The following is a 22483-nucleotide window of genomic DNA, read 5'->3' on the forward strand; positions in this document are numbered from 1 at the left end:
CTGTGCGATCGACACAGCAAATACTGGCTTTTCAAGCAGGTACCCATCAGAGTAGATGATATCTACATTCTGCCACCCAGTGCGAGTGTCTTTTTTATTTTTTTCTTAGATAAATGTCTTTAGTAAAACCTGCTGTTTTATATATATTACCCTTTTAAAGATGCAATTCAGGATATATGTTAAAAAGAAGCTCTTCAAAAATCCCCATTAAACTGTATTAACTTGGTATGGGTCGTCTGTGGGTTTGAAATGTGAAATAAATTAAAAGGAAGCAGCCTGGCAGCAGCAGAGATCAAAGTCAGGAGCCGCAAGCCCTGCAGATGCTGTCATTCTGTCAAAATGTTTATAGAACCAGCCTGGATCGTATTATTGCTTTTTTAAAAAAAAAAAACAGGAACAAGTTGTCTCTTCCGAGATTAATTTTTCTTTAATTTGACTTAATAAAGCAATAGCAGCTCTGCTACCAGCAGTAATAGCAGTGATTTCAAAAGCTGTCAAAAGCAGGAACTTTTAGTTTATATTGGATTGATTGATAATCTGAGATCCTTCTGGCCGCGCTCTAGTCCCTCCACCAGTCAAGCTTGGAACGGTGCTTCCTTTTTACAATATTTTCTGTTTCTATTCCAACCCTACTTTCAGAACAAGGTGAAAGCCAAGTGCAGAGGTAATTAATATGGGACTGAAAGTAAAGATAGACCCCCACCTGGGACAGCCTATATTACTTTATAATTATTTCATTACGCTTCATGTAATCTTTCACAGATGGAATTAGTCCATTGGAGTCTTGGGCCCTGGTGATGATATGGCCCCCGGCAGTATATAGTCAGACTCCTCCTTTCCAGCAGCATTCGTGACGAGCTTTTCTTCTAGATTAAGGACATTTTTTTTCACTCTGTGGTCAAACGTAACACACTGCTGAGTTTTTGGATTGGTTTAGAAGGCCAAGACATAACATCACCTGTTAAATTAAGCTGTAATTCATAATAGGTTTTTCTTCAGGTGCTCTGCATTTCTTTAATCTGTTGATAAAACGTAATTATGAAAAGGTAGCAGTAGACATTAACTGGTGTTTAGTCTGCATGGACAGTGCCTCAGAAAAGACAACCCCAATAATCAGATTTTGCCTGCTGTGTGTGAATGGAGATTTTCTGCATTTCATTCAGAATCCATGGTGCATTGTTGACAGTGTCTTGTTCTCTGGGTAGTATTCCTTTGACTTTGAGGGGTTGAAGAAAAAAGAAAATAGTACTGCAATTCCATCTAAGAAGCTGTATTTTCATTGCTTTGGAAGTCCCTTTATTTATTGGGTATTTCTTGTGTGAGCTACGATAAGCACATATTGGAACTGCAGGCTAAAACCCAGCATTAGTAATACATTTCAAAGGAAAAAAAGGTGTCTTGAATTTTAGAAAGATAAAGAAAATAGGTCTCTAAGATTATTTTTTAGATTTTTTTAGCCAGGGCTAGGATCAAGGCTCTGGTTGGGCTATCAGTGAGATTCCCGATTAGCCTTTTGGCTTAGGGGTTTGGTTCTGACTCCAGCCTGGGTTAGAGGGCAAGGCTGGGGCAAAGCTTTTGCTCAGTTGTTGGTTTCTTGTCAACTGTGGTAATGAGAGATCTGGCTGAGAATACAAAATGGTGCTGGTGTTGAGGGTGAGAGTAGTGCTTGGACTGGAATGAGGGTTCTGGTGTTCCATGGTGGAGTCAGTGACAGTGTTAGGGCTGCACTGAGGGTTTAAAGCTAGATTTACAAGTGTGCAAAGATAAATGTTTCAGACCAATCCCAAAATGTTTTATTCTTAATTGTTACATCTACATATTGGGCTCTTTTAATTGATTAGGTAATTAGTTCATTTCTTGTGAGTTGTTTCCTTTTTTTATGGAAGCAGGCTGGCACTTACTTTGACTGCCCTGTTTAAATATCAAGATTGGAGACGGTACATTCTGAGCTCCTGCCAGAAGCTAGATAAATTGAAAAGGGACCGCTGTCCCATCTCATCTGTTGAAGAACATCCATAAAAGTCTGTTTCCATTCTTTGTACCTGATGGCACCCAATTATCAAGCCCTCTTAATGTGAATTGATGACTCATGAGTGCAATTGTTACGTCTTCCCCAACTCTGACAAACTGTGATACAGTATGGCGAACCTCTAATTTGAAGAAAGCACATATTGAAATGTAGATAGAGCAGGAACAGAAATTAGAACCCTTTTGACAGCCTAATTGGTGAAATGCTAGACTTGTGGGGTGCAAAATAAAAGCATTTAGATTCCAACCATTGACAGGCATTTTCTCCGCCGTCAGCCGAAGGTTCGTGTCCAAATGAATTATGCGGCTCCCAGTCTGTTAGCTGCTGATTTTATTTTCGTTGCATCGACTTGTGTCACGTACGTCATCCCTTGACATTAACAGTACAGTCAGAGGAACAAAGCAGGATATTGTTACAGGCACGACACACAGAGGCAGAATTTCCTTCTCTTCTGCTGAATACTGAGATTTAGTGTTGCATACAGGTAGGCTGAAATGGAGTCCTCTAGCCCTTAAGCTGGTGCTCTTGTTGCTGCACAGATAAAAGTCATTACTGCAGAAGATAGGATAGCGTCGGATGAAAGTCGGAGACTCTGCAGCAGTATCAGAGATGTAGCATCACTACTGTAGGTATTAATAGGGGGTCACTGACAGCAATTTTGTGAACAGAAAAAAGAAGCGGAAAAAATTAAATGCATTTGTAAGTCAACATTCCCAACTAGCAGCTACAGTACTTCATTGTAGATGGTTTCTTTACATCAAATTTAAAAACAAAAACTTCTATAAACGTACTGGGGTGAATAGTCAAAGTGAGTCAGCATTTAAAAGAAAAATGATGCAGGATTAGACTAATGCAAATAAAAGAGAAATGGAGAGGAAGAAGGGAGGGAGGGTGGTCACTGCAGGGCAGAAGCTGTTGGCATGATCGCTGTGTTGGCCTGATGCTGCTGATTCATGTTCTGACAGGAGGACAGAAACAAGCAAGAGTCATTAGCCCAGTTTGCACTGAACTTCCTACCCAAACTGACTGGACCTGACTGAAACCAGCCTTGACGGGGCCTTCTCTGTTTCTTCACAGCCGGTAATTTGAGGCAGAAGGTCTGAGAAGGGACTCTTAATTCCTCACACATACAGTATACAGTACACAGATCTTGGATTCTCTCATCTGCGCTGGATAATCCGAACATTTTAAGCAGTCTCCAGATTGCTCATGGAGAGTCCTGCATCCTCTCAGGTTGCTTTTCTTACCTGTAACTATCAATCACTTGAATCAGCAGTCTACCAATTCTGCACTCGTACTCCTCCCAGGCTTCCACACCCCTTCACTTTATTCTCTGTCTTGACTGTACCCTTTGATATTCAGCAGCTCTCTGCCTTTTCCCTGAATGGGGATGATTTGTTGAGTTCACAATTGAGAGGTGTTTTTCCCAACTCAGAAGAATTCTGCAGTACGAGGAACTGAATATTAAAAAAGAAGAAGAAACGCAGTGAAGCGTGGAGAACAAAATGAATTTCTAAAAGGATAGAAACACAGTTAAATGAATTACAAGTTTTTTTTTCTTGTTTTGTTAGTTTATGCTGTCAAAACAAGATATTGAGGGAGAGTGTTCCCACCAGCTTAGCCACTGACAGGACAAAAGTGTCACGTTATGTTAGCATTTAACATGCTTCCAATTGAAAATGCATGTTTACTTCTTCTTTGGAAAATTAATTGCATACTGTCAAAGAAAGAAAAGCAATTTTATTCATAATAAATCATGTATCTTTTTTCTTGGCTGTTTCTTCCTGTCCCTTACTGTAATTCATTCATTCTTCTCCCTTGAACAAAAGAATATCAACTCCTAGTAGAGAAGAAAAAACAATCCCATGGAGTATCAGAATAGCAGTTGAATTCTGCTGCTGAATCTCTGTTGCTCAATGCTGGGTAGTTACATTCCTTACTCCTAGTTGCAAGGGGCACTCTCTTCTCCAGAAAGAAAACTTCAATTATCTTGTTTCTAGCACCTGCCTTAATACTAGTTAAACCATACCAACTATATACAAAAAATAATTCTGCTTTTACCGTTATGTGAACTATCCAATATGTTTCTGTACTTGTAAAAATTCAAATCCTACTTTTTACTTCAAATTGGGCTTATCCTGAGAGGAGTTAAAAATGCAACAAATGCTATTGGTTCCGATAATCTTTTATTGCATTTTAACAACCCCTCAGTATACATATGTACTGTACAGTATACACATTACGCAGTATGTGCATATGAGTGCGTCTCTAGTAAATGAATGGCGATGCTGTGGCCTGTACCCTGCGCTCTCCCCTGTTGGGGCTGTGGCTGTGACTCTGTGGTATCTAGTGATCTGCCAGAGAGTGTCGCAGAGCTACAGTGTGTGCAGCGGGTCATGTGACCAGGAGCTGCAGCGCAGACTGCTCCCTTTGCTCGTCCAAATAAGAGGGAATTAATGAAAGGAGAGGAGCTGTGAATGCACAAGGGAGGCTTAGCTTTTCCAGAGAAGGTCACCACGGTTTGTTACGTTTACTTAACTGACCTTTACGTTCACAATTAACATTTAAAGAAAATAAAGTTTTATGTTTTTCCCCCCTGTCTTTCCTTGAGATAATTGCAGAGCTGGATTATGATTCTTAAAGGTCCACATGCTGTAGTAACAAGCCGTGTTTTTTTTCTGTTAGAAATACTTTTGTTGGAATGTGATGTTTAGTTCAGTAACACTTGGAATGGGCCAAGAAATTGAAGTCAGGTAAAAGTTGGGGTCACTTTGAAAACCTTGCTGTTTTCTCCATAACCCGTAATTTGCACTCAGATAAAGTTAGAAAAGTGAAAAACCTAAGATCTTGTTAGAGTCAATGAAATTTAACGTTTTACTTACCAGTGTTTTGTTTATATTACTATTATAGTATTATACTATTATGATTGGAACACCCTGCTTTCTAACAAAAATTAGAATGGAAGTTCCTCTCTTCCAGTATTGCAGCACCACCCCGAGAGGCATTCTTTAGTTGAGTGTTTTTGGCGACCTGTTGAAATAAATCTTGTCCCCTTTCCTCTGTGTGAGAAGTATGAAGACAACCCTGGGACACTGCATAACATTTATGCTCTGGGACTGCATTAAAACTTTGCAAGTCATGAAAGAGGAAAGAAATTGCTTTTAAAGAATGCCATTGTAGTTGCACAATGGCTTATTAAGCTGTAACATATAGATTCTTCTTCTAGTAAAATATAACAAGCAGACTATTATTTTAGTGTACAGAGTCGCAAGTCTCAGTTGCCCACTTTCCTGCCTTTCCCAACACAGTCTCTCTGTTTCTAGAATATGGAACTCTGCTCTTTTGTCAAGGTAAAATGCTGTCTGTTTGTGGAAGCTGTCTGGAGTATTTGAAGGTTTACTGCAACCTGGGGGCCATTAATATAGCGCCTTTGCAGTAATTTGAGATGCAGTGGCATGGCATGCAGTCACATTGTTACTATGATAAGTGGAAAGTGGGTACACCACATAGACCTCTTCTCCCTCAACCCTGTCAAAATCCCACTAGATAGAGCAATGTCACAACTGTGTTGGTGCAAAGCTCACAATGTTCACATGACGTCATTGTTGTTTCACTTTTGCAGGCTATTTTGAAGGGGGAGGGTGGTAATGACCAAGTGCTATATAATGCAATGAGTATTTCTCATGTGAGAAAATGTGACACCGGTGTCTCCATGATTATAAACTACAGTTAGAAACATTGTGTGATCTCTCTTGAAATTGATTTACTTAGGACATTAATAATACATCCATATCTTTGACATATCCCAAGCTGTTAATCAGTGTCATTTTATCAGCACTGGCCACTTAGGATATTAAATCTGCGGAACAAGCATTTTCATTCATGCCTCCGTGCTTAGTGTGTGTTGGGGTGGAGGGGCTGTATGATTTAGTAACCCAGGCCCTGCTTTACATTACTCCTGCAACACAAAACCTGACGGCTGTTTGGGCTGCATGCACAGTACTTAATATACTGTACCACTAGCTGGTCACCAGAAGACCACACCTGCAAACCTTCCCTTGCTGTGTGTTTTCCCCCATGCATGATCCTGCCTTCTTCCTCTCAACTGGCAGTTCCTTATGCAAAGATACTAATTTAATTAAATACCACCAAGGTTCATGTACAGTATACAGCTCAACTGTAGTGTTCTTACATGACACACAAAAAAGTGCTTGTGGAGTGTTTGTGGAGCACTATTTTTAAAATTAGAGTAAAGCGGCTTTTTCTAACCTCATCCTGGTATCCTTCATAAATACAGTAACTGGAACAATAGGAATGAGAGTAATAATAAGAAGGGCCCTTCACTCTGTCAAGCCTCAGTTGCGCAAACCTGTGCTTTGAAACGCTGTTGCTCCGTAGCACCTTTTTCGTGAGGAAGGGGACATAGTAGCTGATGTGAGTGTCTGTGTTTACAGAACCTGATCAACAACCTGCCGGAGCAGAAGGAGCTGAGCGCCCTGGCGGAGCTGAAGAGTGAGTACGAGGAGCTGTGCGAGTCGGAGCAGTTCGGAATCGTGGTAAGTACACCAGCGAGCTCCCTGTCTCTGGGGAATTGTCAGCTGCCACTGAGAGAGAAAGGGAAAGGCGCTTCAATTGAGTATTGATTTTTTTCCTTCCCTTTCCTCCTCTTTGCTTTGACACCAGATCCACATCTCCATGGGGCTGCAGAGCAATTTCTTTCTATTCCTTTAAATCTTTATTAGAGATTGTAGAGGGAAGAAAATCAGGAAATTAAGAAGAGAACCATTAAAAAAAGGAAAGACTGCCTTCAGGCCCTCTGCAGTATCAGCGCTATTCAATATATAAAAAGACGCAGTGATGTATAATTAAAAGGCCAAGAATATAAAGGGCATTTTTTATGACAAGTCAAATCTGGTAGCCTTGTTGTGACTGACAGTGCCAGTGATTTTTGATAAATAATAAAGAAGCTGAACTTGATTTTCATACAGAGTGTGATTAGGGGACTTGTGGTTTTAAAGCTGCAGTGTTTTTTTGGGCTGCAAGATATTTTCAGAAGGAAAAGAAGGGGTGCACAAAACATCACACACAAATAAGGAAGTGACCTCATGCTGCCTAATTAGGGAGAATTTTCAAGGCAACAAACAGCAGCCACTTCCAGTCATTAAAAACTTTTTTCCATGGCATTCCATTGCTTTGTTTAAACATGAAGTGCATAACAGTGTTATGATGCTGTAGCTGAAACGGCCTTGAAACTTGGACAGACTAATTTCAGCATTGCCAATACCTGGGTAGGGCACTGCAGATGTACTGTAGCCTTGTACAAGATACTGTACTTCACTCACATGAGTATAATGAGTTTATCTTGAGTATAATACCCAGCTGTGTAAATGGGCATGAACAGAGGTCAGCCAAACACTAATTAATCGCAATCACTCTCATTGCCATTGCCCTTACACAGGGTAACGGGCAACCATGCTTTGGTGGCAGATGTGTCAAATTGCAGTAGACACTCCAGCTGAAAATATGTGGTGACCTGAATGCTTCAGAATTTGGTGCAGTGCTGGTGAGGTCTAATACACAGATTCATTAGCAACAGAAGCAGAGAACACACCGTTTGAAAAAGATGAATTGGTACATAACAGCTTCCCATCCCCAGCTATCTTTATTGCCAGTTATCAGGAAATGAATGAGAATGCATAGCTGCCCTGTTGGGAATGTTGCTTATTATTAGTAATTTAGATGTAAAGCAAAAGTACATCATTATGCATGCAATTGGATTTGGAGGTTAAAACTGCTACCTTTTTTTCTTTCCTTAACAGTTAACTGTCAATAAAAAGATTTAAATTGGACCCATCCTTCTCAGATTAACCATTTTGATGAATGACAAATAAAGATATCAGGTTCACTGATTCACTTTAGAATATAATAATATAAACATAGAATAGCAATGTGATGATCTTCTGCACATACCATATTGAGAAAACAGTCTAGTATAGTAGATTATTTTGGCTAATCAACTTTATCTTTGTCCATGTGTTGAAAATGTTTATCAAGAAAAAAAAACTTTACTACTCAGTTGTGGCCTGTGAATTATTTCCATTTTCATCATTATTTCATTTTATACATTGAAAAATTGTTTTCCATAAATTTACTTCATGATCTCTGTTTAGAAAGTCTAACTGTACACTTAAAAGAAGCAATACGTTTATTGAAACAGTAAAACTTTTCTTGCACAATGTGGCTCAATAAAAAGGGATCTGGGATGGTTAGAGTGACTCCCCTATGCTCCTTTGGAATCAGGCCCTGAAAAGCAGGCAGGTGTCTATCAATTATGTTTGTTAATACCGATCTGTACACAGTTCCTCTTGTGTAATGATATGCTTTTGTGATACAGGCACAGCTTATCCTGAGCAATATACAGCCAAGTGGAAAGACACCACATTATCAGGGCTGCTCACAGCTCCACTGGGAAATAAGCCACTTGTAGATACTTTTTGCTAAAGCTGTCAGAAATGCTCTTTTTTATTATTTTTTAATATAGTGAGAATCAAATAAAGAAATGAAAGGCACACAATGCTATTTTGATAGACAACAGACTCATAACATGGCTAAATCTCTTGTATAATGTGACATCATGACCAGGGTCCCAGGGCAGCCCCTGAGCAGTGCATTATGCGACAAGCTGTACAGTGTATCTGAAATTCCTACTTCACTGCACATGACATGAGAACAGACACAGAACTCGGTGTTGTTGATTTATTATTTTCTTGTAGTTTCTTAAGTTCCTCAGTGTGATTTCAATCCTCCAGCCCTGCGGCTCACAGGTGAAAGAGGACTTTCGGTTAGTGTTTCAGGTCTTCTCAGTTATATATTGAATTGTCACATGGGACAGGTGAAAAAGTTCTTAGATCTCTTTGCTTCAAAGCACTTCTGAATTCTGTTTCTTGCCCAACATGCTTTCTGTTTATCCATCCTATCTTTTCTGTATGACTGTACAGACCTGTAATAAGTACAGATGCAGTTAATGGTTTGGTTGTATAACTGCTTATGTTTCAGATTTCATATCCCCCGCCCTTCAACAGAAATTAATCTTTTCATGCATTGTATCCGAATCCATACAAGTTTGTTTTTAATGTGAATTTATGGTGGGTGTTGTTTTTTTGTAGTTTTTTATGATGATGCCAAAGACTAATTTTCACCTTTAGGATGGATAATAAATACATACCTAAATAAATATCAAAGATGTATATCAGATGTACTGTATACAACATTTCCCAATTTAGAAACATACAATCTGTGATAATTCATGTCTGTGAATCTTCACACTGTTGAGAACTGTTGAGAATGTTAGCTCCATATTTTTCAGTGGCTTGCACCTAAAAGCTGTGACTGTTTTGTGTTGGAGGATGTCTCGTAAATATGAAAGGATGGATTGTGTTCAAACTGTAGGCTTTGCTATCAAGCAGTGGCACTTACTTTTTTATTCAATATCACTGTGGGCAAATGAGCAAGTGAAAGGTATGAAACTGTGATTTTCTAACAAGAGAAAGGTTTTGTCAAGAGTTATGTGCTGCCTTATTTCTTGTGACAGACCCACTTAAAAGCCAAATTCAATTTAAACATAGGGAGATCTCTTATTAAGGCTGTAATAGTGTTGGAATACAAGTCAGATTCAGTGTGACTCTTTTGGCATGAAGAGACCGCTTACAATGTATTGTAAAACCACATGATGTTAAATGTTTCTGTCTTATCTGACTGGGTTATTAAAATATTCATTCTGAAGTTCATGCATCTCTTTCTAAGCAAGCGTCTCTTGAAAAGTGTCAGGACTCCGTGGTTATTTGCTTCTTGCTGCCCACTGTTAGTTGTTTCTGTCCTGAGTGGCGGTGATGGTGTTCAGCGCTCAGTGTCCACAGTGATGCCTTGTCCTCCTGATCTCGTTCTCCAGATGAGCTCGGTGAAGATGCTGAGGTCGCGGCTCAACGGCATCCTGTTCAAGCTGACCTTCGAAGAGCAGGTCAACAACATCCGCCCCGACATCATGAACGTGACGTTTGCCTGTGAGGAGGTGAAGAAGAGCGAGGGCTTCAGCCGCCTGTTGGAGCTGGTGCTACTGGTGGGGAATTACATGAATGCTGGCTCTCGCAACGCACAGACCTTCGGCTTCAACATCACCTTCCTGTGCAAGGTACAGTACGGTCTCCTGTCCCTGCTTTCCATGGATGACCCTGCCTGGGGTCAGACAGACAGACCCTCTGTTTTCTAAATTGCAAGAGCAGTAAATGTAAACCTTTGACAGATTAGACCATTGATGTGAGCTTTAGGGTGCATTGCAACACGTGTTCTGGAATGTGCTGAAATTACTGTGCAGAATGCGCTGGCGCTGACACCATGCAAGCTATTGTGAGCTGATTGATGGAAAAGTCAGCGTGAAAAGGAAGACATTTCGCTTTGTTGTACAAGTCAAAGCAGTAATTGTCAATAAGATAGATTAAATATGTCGTATCATTTATTTACATTATATAAAATATCCCTTCAATGCCAGTTTTTTTTAAGCTTTTTATTTGGTTTTGGATGCTGTGTGTGAAAGGCTTTTTTGCAGTTTGCTCTTCCTAGTTCTGGTGTGGAAGTGTCCAACCCCGAAACAGTTAGGTACTGTACTGTACAAGCCTGTAGAGAGCATGTGGCTCCTCTCTGGCACATCTGGTGACAGATAAACAAGGGCATTGGGCTGACAGTGGGCTGGACTCACCTGTCTCAGGAACATGAGGATGCACACAGCAAGCCCCACTTTTTTTCAAATTGAAATTCCAGCACCAAAGATCTGCCCTGGATGAACAGGTGTCTTAGCTGCAGGAGAGGAAATTTGATTTTTCCTCATGCTGAAGTGAGGGTTAGTACTGCGGTGAAGATGCCAAGCACAATTCAAAACCCAACCTATAAAAATATTTGCTGCATGTGACGGTTTTTATATGTGAAATCCTTTGCAGTAGGTCAGTTTGTTGGTCTGTAATTACACATTGCATCACTCTGGGAAAGACAGAAATTACTACCATCTGTCATTCCATGACTTAACATAGGATAAAGGGCAAAAAAACAACAAAAAAAACAAATGTTTTTTCTTAGACCCATTTCTGATTACATTTTGGTTACTAATTTTTTGTGTCATTTTTTTTTCTCAAGCTCCAAGTACATATTAATCAGTCATTTCATTCCCTTAAGTCCTTTTCATTTTCTGTCATGGATTCATATTACTTTTCAGTCATTAACTATGTAAATAGTCCAATTTAAGCGACTTAAAGAGTTGCATCTTCAGATGGGTATACATGAAAATAGCCATGACGTCCTAATTCCTTCTTGAGACCAGGTATGTTGGCTTTTTCAGGAGTAGTCAGTGCCCAGCTCTATGCATTATGGTTAGAAAGAGCAGTACACCCGTCAGAATCTACTGGTTCTTGCACAACTACTAGTTTTTGAATTAGAGTGCAGTTTCTGATTTTGGAAGCCCCTTTGAGTTTGCCTGAATCATGGGTCCCCTGATGCCCTGATGCTGGAGAGCCCCAATCCAGTTAGTTTTGTACTGTAGGACACCTATTTCTAAAGATTGGCAATTCCTGTAAGCTGTTTAAGAATGACACATGTAATGTGCTCACAATTAAGAGAACTCTGGTCCTTGAAGGCTGAAGAGTATTTACATTTCAGTCGTAAATGATCTGTAAATTACTTATTTTAACAATTCACCTGTTTAGTTTCTCACAGAAATTAATTTCTCTTTAGAAACTGGTGACTTAATGGTGACTTACAGATCCTGCTAGACTGGGGCTCTCCAGGACCAGGGTTAGAAAGCCTAGGACAGAGAGTCGCAAAGGAGAAATGGATTTCAAGAAGATCCCAGCAGATGTCAACACAGGAATGTCTCTCAGCATGTTAGGGATTTTGTTCCTTGTTGGCTAGCTTGCTGTGACCTTAGAGCGTGAGGTTGGGATCATTTGAGATCAACGTAAACTCTCCTGTGAGCAACTAATTCTCCTAGAGAACAAAACATTTTTTTCCTTTAAAGAAAAAAGGAGGAAAACTCTCAATTACAATTACTAAATATCGGTACTATTAGTGAGTTACTGTTTTTAGAAATTAGCTTATTAAATTGTTCTATGTACATTTTCTATATGCTCCATTTAGCTCTGACAGAGCCTAACCACCTGTTTGTAAGAAACAAAAGCTTGCATGATTAATTTTTAATGTAAAAATTTCTCTAACTGAAGGACTGGAATTGAAATAATCAATGTTTCCACCCACACGTTAACCTGTGTCTGTATTGCATCTCTCAGAATAATAAGAGACATTCAGCCACCTATATGTTAATCATTGTTATTGTACATAGGTTTCATAGCAGGATATACAGTATTCATCATCTAAAATGTAGTAATGAATTGAATATATTTATCTTCTGTCATATCGAAGAAATGGAATGTAATTTACTGAAGGTCAAATGAAAATCTTTGTAAGATTTTTATCAATAGTAGGAGTACATGGCTGCAAGATTTAAAAGGAAAATATAATGGATAATAATTTAAAAATAAAGATCATATTTACTGTCCTACAGTAAAATAATGATAATCAGGAGTTACACTTTTCTGAACTGACTTTTCCACTTTCTTTCTGTGTGGGAGAGAAGTTTATTGACTTGTAAACCTTTCTCTGCTCCACTGAAATGCCAGAAAACATGAAGGCTTGATAGTTCTTAGCCAGGTTTTTTAACCCTTTGCTCTCTTGGCTGCACTGTTGTCTCTTCTCACCAACCATCAGGGTAGTTTTGACTTGGAACTTGAAAGCCCTTGTTTGAGCAAAGGGCTCAACAAGAAAAAAACATTTTGAAGATGAACCTCTAGCCTGTACATCAATTTTCGGATGTAAAATTGTGCAGAACTGAACAGCCTAAAATCTGTTTTCTACTGTGTTTAACTAGAAAACAGATGCATACATTTAAAAATGCAGTGTGCACCTGTCTCTGGGATGCTTGCTTTTCATTGGAAAGGAAGGGCTCGGTTTAAAATTTAATTAGGAAAGAGATTGTAGTCAGCAAAGAGTTAAAGTAGAATTCATTCAGATGTTTCATAAACAGCAAGTTAATATTTTATGTCCTTGTAATGCATGCTTGTCCACGTTTTTCATTAAGGGATCCTCCAGCCTCTCAGGACATTCTGACAGCTGTGTGTGTGCAATGTAGGAGCAACAGGACTCATAGAGCATTGTCCTGTGCTCCTTCCACACTGTGCATCCACTGAAGTCTTCAGGCTTGCCGGACTCTGATCTGAAGAGATATGGATGACTGGCTGGAGAACGTGTCTGATGCTGCATGGTTAGACAGACACAGCATGACTGCTAGAAAGTACTAGAGAAAGTGCTACATTGTCTGAGAAATACTTGAATTGTATGAGAAACTGCAAAAGGGAAACAATAAAGTCTTGTTAGCATTGATTTTTGATAATTTAGTAGGTTACAGCTATGAGTTATTAAAGCTTGTCAACAATATTACACCTCTGGAATTCCACCATCATGTTATTTCATGAGTTCAATAACCAATTATGAACTTTACTTTCATAACACTTTTCCACTAATATGTGTGGCCACAAGCCTAACCTGCTCAGTGCTGGTGTTGACTCAAATTGAATGTAGGTAAAACAATTTATACCCTGCCTAATTTCCAGCTGATGACATTGTTACTTCATCCTACTTATTTTAACATGATTCTGGGCAGCTGTATCTGCCCTAGTTTTTATTAGAAGCTGAATTGAATGCAGTTATGTAGTATTAGATCGGATTCATAAATTGGATAAACTCCTTCTTCTTTAGTTTGGCCTATAATCAACTTAATAAATGTGGAAAAAATATCCCTTCCGAGAGCAGCTCTTTGTTATGTGAAAGAAATCAAATTTGGAGAGCTTTTCTGCGGGTCATTTAGATGTTTTGAATGTAGAAGTATACAGAAACTTTGCATGCAGTGTCTTAAGTCTTTTCTTTAAGCACCAACGAGATGGGATCACTCAGGGCCTTTTCTCAGAGTTAAAATGTCTCTTGTTTGGTTTTGCATTTGCAAATGGTCAGTTCTGCTGTACTGCTTTTACAGTATCTACAGCTGTATGAGAGGGGTGACTATCCCTGTTTTTCATCAAAACACACACCGCTTTTAATTAACACAGTTGCTCCGGGTCTCACTGGCACCACAGCAAGCTTGCAGGCGTGTGCTGTTGTGGCTTCTGCCCCTTGTGCCCTCTCAGCATGGAGAGTCCCAGGTGCAGCTGGCACAGCCGGCAGTCAAAGCAGCGATCCCTGGACTTCAGCTTGAACCTGCACTCAGCAGAAACCCCTCTGCTTGCTGAGCCAGGGCTGCAACATCTGGACCAGGATGTAGGAATATACAACATCTGTGTCATACTGTAGGTGAAGGGTTACCTGACAACAATCGTGGAATTTCGATGGCAGGGATACGTCTTCTTAATCTCTTGTGTCATGCCTTATCTCCTACGGCCTGTTCCCCCGTTTCTCGCTACTGACACCTTCTTGGGGTTTTAAACAGAGTTAAATAGAATTACTTTTTTTTGTTATTTCACTTGAAAAACAGGAGGAAAAAAAGCAAAGAAGAAAAATAGCCCACTTCCAAGACACTGCAGAGTGTTGTGTATGCATCTATAGGTATCATTCTGAATGAAATGGACTTGCGATTTCTTTGATCTGGGTGGAATCCAAACAGAGATTCATCCAGGATGTGAGTGGATTGATGTTATTATCTGTGAAAATCCTGTAATGCTATATTCTGGCCATCATCTGCCTAGGACACAAAGGGCATGCAGGCTCTTTTAAGCTTCAGTTAACTTTAATCTTATAGAGCAGAGAAAAATCCATTCCTCTGTTTTGGACTCTTGGCTTCCTGTCATAGACTTTTCAAAAAAAGTAACTTCTATAGCCCAGATCTGACATTTTTCTGGAAAGGTAGACTCTGAGGAATCCTTACAAAGATTTTAACAACTTCAAATAAAATAAAAACAACCTAGTGTGGAAAAAAAACATATTCCTCAGTTACAGCCGCTTTCAGAGAAGCAAAATAAAAAGTGTAAATTAAACATTATGCTCATTAGAAATTATTTTCTCTTTCATCCTTTAGAAACAGGGTTAACAAACTATGCCTTGTACTGAATGTCTGCAAAGAATTCAGAATGGATTTTTACTTGAGTACTTCCTACATGCCTATATACTGCATATAATTAAATATGTGTGTATATTTGCAGTGTACAGTACATATGACTTTAAATTTTCAAAGGTGCATAACAATAGCAAGACATGAATCAAGATTCAAACTGCAGCTGTTTTGTGGTCCAGATACATTGCCCTGTATTTTTTAAATAACCCAAACCCTCTGAGTTTGGCTAGAATTATTTAGGAAACCTGCTCATATCCTTAATTTAAAAGAAGGTAAGCTGATAACCAAAGTTTAATCTAATCATATAGCTGGCTGTACTGGACTTTTTCTGTAGCTCAACCCAGTTCCTGTCTTTAGATCATCCAGGTAGCACACAGGGACCATTCTTTCTGTTGATGTTCCTGTTCTTTAGAGGTCAGGAAATTAGCCATTAAAAGGAATATTGAGTAACCAAACAAATGAAAAACTTGCATTGCTCAAGGCTAATCAGTCTTGTCTTGTCACCCATACAAGGGGAGCACTCTTCAAAGTTGTAACTGAGATTGAAAGATTGCCGAGCGGATGCTTATCAGAGATTCCAGACAGCCCCATTCTAGACTTAATATCGATGCTGGGCAAGTCAGTCCAAACACCAGTGTATGTTAGCTGCCAGGATTCCTCAGGCATGCTCACTGGAGTGTGGAACACACAGTTCAGGAATTGGAATAGACAAATTAGAACTTGGAGGATTCACACATTTGTGAGAGAGGAAGATTCGTTGCCAGAACTCTGCTAGTTAAATTAAGCGATCAGGCCTGACATGACTTGGATTATTGGTAGAGAGGATACATAATTCCCCTGACTTACTATGCTTTTATTATAGAAATTGCCTCTTTAAATATGAATGTACTTTAAACACCTCTCAGAAAAGCTATTTTATTTCAGTGTTAATCCCAATTCACTTATGTTTTTTTTTGTTTTTAAATTTTCGATTTGATGAACTCTGTGTAATTAAATGCAGACAGCACCAAATCACAAACAGTATCTCCTCAATTCCATTATCTCATTAAGGGCATTGCAAAGCAATATCAGAACTCTAAAATGCAGTTAAAACCCTGTACAGCATGAATACACATTATTTATTTATGTACTATGTGTATGTGTGTGTGGATGTTCTATTCTTAGAATAGTATATGTGATAATGAAGTATACAGACACATTTTGGCATTTCTTAGGTTATAATTTATGGGACATCTGTCAAGTGAGTCAAACTTCATTATTGCAATTTGTGGTTCCTGCCTTCAGACTTATGAGTAATTTGGACTTCATTTCCCTCTGCATGTGATGCCTTTAAGATAAATAAAATTAGGCGAGGGGGTTACGATTAAGTGGAACTTTGTAGTGTAACTTATTTTTTTCTTTTTGCTGCATAGGATCTCAGGCATACCTTTTCCCATGATACCGTATATGCAGCCTGATCTCTTCAGATCTCAGATGATGTGCAAGGCTGCGCCTAGTCAGCCCTGGGGAACAAAGCTTCAAGTAAAATTAAGTTGTTTCTATAAGTGGTGTCAGTGGACCAGTAGGTGGCACTTTTTTCTCTGGACCAGAATTTCTAAAGTCATGCCCCTGTGTTGTGACTACGGACACTGTTGTAGGATATGCTAGCATTTGAATAACACAGTAAACTGAGGATCTTGCTTCTAAGTCATTAAAGGTCCCGGGGCACTTTTAATAAGAGTAGGCAAAATTTATTGTTAGGCTTGCACCACCTTCTCTCCCAAAAGTCCCCCTCTTCATTTTATTAGTATTGTGGGATCCTTTGGGATGAAGAGGACTAAAAACAAATGACAATTGTCAAAGCAATCAATTAATAAAATTCAAGTTTAGATATATCTTTTAATTTTTTCTGTTGTCTTCAGAATGATATGTGCATACTAATATGTGCTAATATTTATTTTTTTCTTGTATTCTTCCCTCACTGGAACGTCATTTCATGAAGATTTAATGCTGTGGGCTAAATGTTTCACAAACTGTGATGTGTGCTTACTCTTTCTTTCTGTATATTTAAACATTGGTTTCTCTTTTCAGAAATCCTTTTATTTTGTTTCTGTGATTGATCTCGGAGAGGTTTGAAAAGAGAGTCACAAAAATTCAATAGAAATTGCTTGGTGATCAGAAGAGAGCTTACAGTATGTGATATACAGGTAGGGCCTGGATTCTGTGCTTTGGGATGCAGCGCTGTGTGCTTCAGTGTGAGGAACAATAGGAGTGGCAGGTCTTGTGTCAGATAGTGCTGAGTGCGCTCACCATTTCAATAAAGCAGCTATTACCTGAGGTGACTGCTTGATCCCTGCCAATTCGCTACAGCTTGGTCCTCTTTAACCAGACCCCAGCCAGTACAAACGGCAGTTTACCTCAAAGAAGCTGATCAAACGAGCCCTTTTCTCATCCTCGGCGTCCGTCTGTAGTGAAGCTTTCTGTAAGCACAGGAAATTGGGATTGCAGCTGGGAAGCCGTGTGCATTGAGCCAGGCTTGCTGAAGAGGTGCTGCCTTTTCAGCGCGGTGGTGCGTGGCCTTTCGGAAAAAGACACCAGTAGAGCTGTGGCTGTCTGTCAGGGACTGTTTATCTGTACATGGATTTTTTTTAATACGATTCATTTTTATTATAATTGAGCCTGTTTTTTATTTTTCTACAGAGACAGCAATGTATTCAATAATACTACATGGTAAGATATCGAAATATACTGTATGCACAAATTCCCACCTATCATCCCTTCCCTGTTCATCCAAAAGAAATGTTGATGGAAAGTGAAATGAATCATATTAAGAAAGTTGCATAGTAAAACACAGATGCCCACATTTGTTTGCCAAGGAGGGATGTTTAAACGACTGTTTCATACTAAAAACATACTGTTTTTAGATGCTAGATCTGTATTAAATGCAATCAGTGCTTTGGTTTGTATTGGAAATCTTTCGTGTTTTTCATTCCTTTATCCCTGTTTGAAATCAAAGACTCAAGTCGGCTCTACAAGTGTAAGTAGATGAAGAAATAAAATCTTTCAAGATGGGCAAGGAACATCCTAGACATTTAACTGGAAGGGTGTGGTGGGTGTGAATTTATTTCTGTTCAGTCATTTTGTGATCAGTGATCTTAATCATGGTAATAGATTAGTAAATCAATGTAAAGCACGTAAAGTTAATGAATAACTGATCAACTAAAATTACAGGGTTTTGCTGTCTAAAAGCCCCACCCCTGTTGCAGGCAATGAATGTCAGGAACATGGTTTCAACTGCCTGCAACAGTTTGGTCTGTCAGTGATAACATTGAAAGTCTAATCCTTCACTAAACGGAGACAAATTGACAGAAAAAAATGCAAAAGCAATGCAAGTGGTGTCTTACAATAAAATCCTTTCACTCCATTGTTTCCGAGATAGGCTGCTTTATGACTTGTCTGTCTACTGCTGTGAATCAACAGATAAAGATGTATAAAAGCCTCTCAAGTTCATAAACATCAAGGTTTACTTCAAATTCAAAATTCTGTGAAAAACTGGGACAAACCCTTTGCTTACTTAGTGCATTTCATATATACAGTTTAATGTATTCATGTTTAATTTAAAAACAGTGTTCTCTGCATCATTTGTAAACTGCACCTTCAGTGTTGTATAAAAGCTTCAATTCATTATGCATTAAAAATGACTGACTCTGAATATGGACGTACTGTATGATCAGACAAAAGCTGTATTGCACATCTTAGCATTTTTAACAACATTTTGGGTGTTAAAATAATTTGAAAAAAATACAAATACATGAAATTAAATGTAGATTACATACTATGACCGTGTGATTGATCCCTGTATAATAAAAGGGGGAACTGTTGACTGCAGCTTTATTAGTGAAAGGTTGCTAGATTCTGCACAAAGAGGTAGGATGTGCTAATTAGCTCTCACAGCATGTACCTCCAATACCATAGTGATCACAGTGGGGAATGAATATGGAACAAGCTTTCTGATGCACTGGAGTGAGGTTTTGGCAGACATACGCAGATTCCCCCCTCTTGCGACCAGCATCATTTTTTGTTCTAATAACTTTTTTTTATGAAAGCACTTATACATATTACATTCTTTCATTTTCTAAAGAACTGTGCACTGAGCTTACCTTGGGTCCTTGAGGGTCATAATGATTTTTAATGTTGTTTTTTTTTTGCATGTGTGCATGTTTTAAAACCTTTGCTATATAACCATTGCTGTGTCTCTGGCTCGATCCTGTTATGCCGGCATTCCTGTTTTTCCAGCTTTTCATTGGGCACTATGGTGGGCATGAATTACTAATCCGTGTCCATCCCTCCCTGGGCTCACTCAGCACTCCCGACTGTCAAAACACTGTGACCTTGATGACTGGATCAGTAATTAAATTTGTTACTCCAGTGCTGTCAGATCTAATGCCCCACATTCTCTTCTTTTTTAATTAAATAAAAATGGAGCGTTGGCGATTCGTATTATCTTTTTTTTTGTAAACTGAGATAGTTTGAGATTTGCCCACCTATATGATTTTATAGGTTTTTGCTTGTATTAATCTTGAACCATCCATTACCTCTGTGCTGCCCCCAATTTGCAGACTGGTCATGGGGGGCTAATGGCATAGTCCAGGGCTGTCTCTGTGCAAGAGAGTCCAATCAGAGCCCACATGGGAGGTCATTACTGGCTGGGTCACCTAGGAGCCAATGTAGAATTAATGTATTACCTGAATCTTTCACTGGGTATGTATTACTATGTATCGTGCCTTCAGAAGGAACTCACTCCTGCGTGATTGTGGGTATATTATGCAGCCTATGCATGAGATACAATAACATTGTTATGCCTCCCGCAAACTAACTACATAGCCCACAGCACAACAAAGCAAAAGTAGGTTGAATAAAAATGTGAAAACGCACTGTCTGCTTGTGTGATATACTCAGCTGCTGTGCTTGTCACCGTGATATATGCAAGTGCTACTGCCTCTGCTTGTGAGGGACCTGAAGTTAAATATTCCTGGCACTGCTGTGGATGATGTCCTTGAGTCTTTTTTGAAAAGTTTGGAAAATGAGTGTTTGTCTACCGGCAAAAGACAAATTAGCACACAAAAGACTTGTGAAATTCACCTGGCTAGATTTAAGGAAGCCTGAAAGGGCAGAAAAAGTAAACGGACAGTAACCTGAGCTGTAAGCAAACACAGCTCTGTTTTAGAAGCAAAAAAAAGTGCTGTGGCTGTCAAGTCATCTATAAGCACAATCGGTCTGATCCAAAGAAAACTTCATCAAGACTCCATTAAATGAAGCTATCTGATAAAGAAGACTTACTCGTTTGAAATCCATTAGGTGTTATAGAATGTTCAAGTATCAGATTTCACAACAGGCTGATTTCAAGTTTTCTTCTCACCATTTATTTTTTGTGGATTTTTTCTACAGTGCAAAGTCTTTTATCACTTCATGGTGGGCAAAAAAGACATCATTCGCTTAAAGAGGAACAAGCTGCAGTATGGATCTGAAAAAGCCTATAGGCATCATTATTTTTCAACTTGACTGCTCTCCTTTGTTGGTAACTAACTTTGTGCCACAGCCTTTTTTTGGCTGTATTTTACACACTGTTGACAGACACTATATCACTTTTAAGAACAGCTGTAACAATTGTTTTAGAAATGATTTATGATAGCTAATGCATTTTTTATTTTTGATTGCATAACATTGTTTTATTTATTGATTTTCTTTTAAGTAGAAGCGATTGCTAGAAGGACCTATTTTCCCATAGTCCTCTTCAGGTGGTCCAGTTTGATCTTTTTTGTCTCTGTGGTCTGCCGTGCTTTCCCAAGAAAAGTTGATATTGTATTTTGGTGGGCATGCACTCAGACCACAAGAGTTTGATTGAAATTAGATAAGCATTCAAGGCATTTTGTGAATGTTTGCACCAAGGAATGTGTGTGGTTGCAAATCCATTTTCAGATGCAGAGATTAATGTGTTTGCAAATCTCCATCTTAAGAAATCTTTTAGACATAAAATAAGTAATACAAATAAACTATAATTTATATGAACTTCAACAACATGGCTGTGTAGCTTGTTCCAGATTCCTACAAACCTTTGTGTAAAGAGGTGCCTCCTGATCTCAATTTTAAACCTTCTTCTCCTTAGTCTGTGTCCCTTAAAATGCTAAATGTGGACATACTGTAAGTGAAATAAAACTATTTGATTGATGTTTTTTTAACTTTAAACAGAATTTGTGTTTTGAGCCTACTGTATAAGGACAGATTAATTTAAATATGCATTGGGAGGATACGACTGCAGATGCAATGCTCATTTGTTCGACTGGAAGAGCTACCATTCTTATTAAACATTCACTTTCGTGACCATTATTGAACTTTTTGATTAGTGCCAAAAACAAGGCAGCAGTAATTGATGTTTTGATACTTCAAGATCATCCGAAGATCAAGTTCTTGTCTTCCAAGGTGTGTGCCACCTTCAAAACCTGTGTCAGGCCTCTGTAAGCACATGCTTATTAATTAGCCTCAATAATGTAGGATATAAATAAAAAATAAGATACCTGATTTATTTTCATCAGAGATGATGATGAGCTGGAAAATATAGTTTAATTATTCTAGTAATAAATATGCAGAAGTAGTCACTGAATAAAGAGTGTTTGTTGATGTGAGGAAGCCGATCACCGATAACCCTCACGTGGGATTTTTAAGAGCTGTTTTTCAAGCTTAAACAGAGCACTTAAGCCACAGACACTGACATGTGGAATTATGCTATCTCTTAAGGCAAATGACACAGAAATTGAAACGGATTCGAGTATTATCATTTACCTGTGTGAGTTTCCTTCCTCAATGGTGTGTAATTTTAGATCATATCATGCTGTTCTCTTCCTCCCCAAAATCATTTTTTAAAATTACCATTAGTGACAGATGACACCCATGCACGCATGGTTATACTGAGGTTGTTTGGCCTGCGGTATAAGTTAGGTTTGTGAAGTGGTGAATTGCATTAGAATCCTGTGCCTAGGTATTGGAGGCTTTGCTGTAGTGGAGTTTTTGTAACAGTTGTGACAAAATTATATTACGGAAGAAACTTGTAGTAAATGAAAGTATCAGGACAATACTTTCTTGACCCCAGAAAGCTGTTAGAATTTGTTATATTTGTTTTCTTCTGTTTGTTTCCATTCCACAGAGTGCTCAGGTTGATCTAGATGTCTGTAGTTATTCACTAGTGAGTTTGTCCTTCCTCCTAAAGAATTTATTAATAA

At 38.8% G+C, this 22483-nt stretch overlaps 1 protein-coding gene across 6 annotated transcripts in view; it reads left to right on the forward strand.

Moving 5' to 3' along the window:
- The window catches only part of diaph2 (diaphanous related formin 2), a 498271-nt gene that overhangs the window by 299937 nt on the left and 175851 nt on the right, over positions 1-22483 (forward strand). For all 6 annotated transcript variants that reach the window (XM_088924957.1, XM_088924960.1, XM_088924961.1 and 3 more), the window contains 2 exons: positions 6484-6585; positions 9978-10217. In XM_088924957.1, the coding sequence (XP_088781083.1) occupies positions 6484-6585; positions 9978-10217 (342 nt within the window). The remainder of the gene's footprint in view (positions 1-6483; positions 6586-9977; positions 10218-22483) is intronic.

Source organism: Atractosteus spatula, chromosome 9 (assembly GCF_055471065.1).
Source record: "Atractosteus spatula isolate fAtrSpa1 chromosome 9, fAtrSpa1.hap1, whole genome shotgun sequence".
Taxonomy (NCBI): domain Eukaryota; kingdom Metazoa; phylum Chordata; class Actinopteri; order Semionotiformes; family Lepisosteidae; genus Atractosteus; species Atractosteus spatula.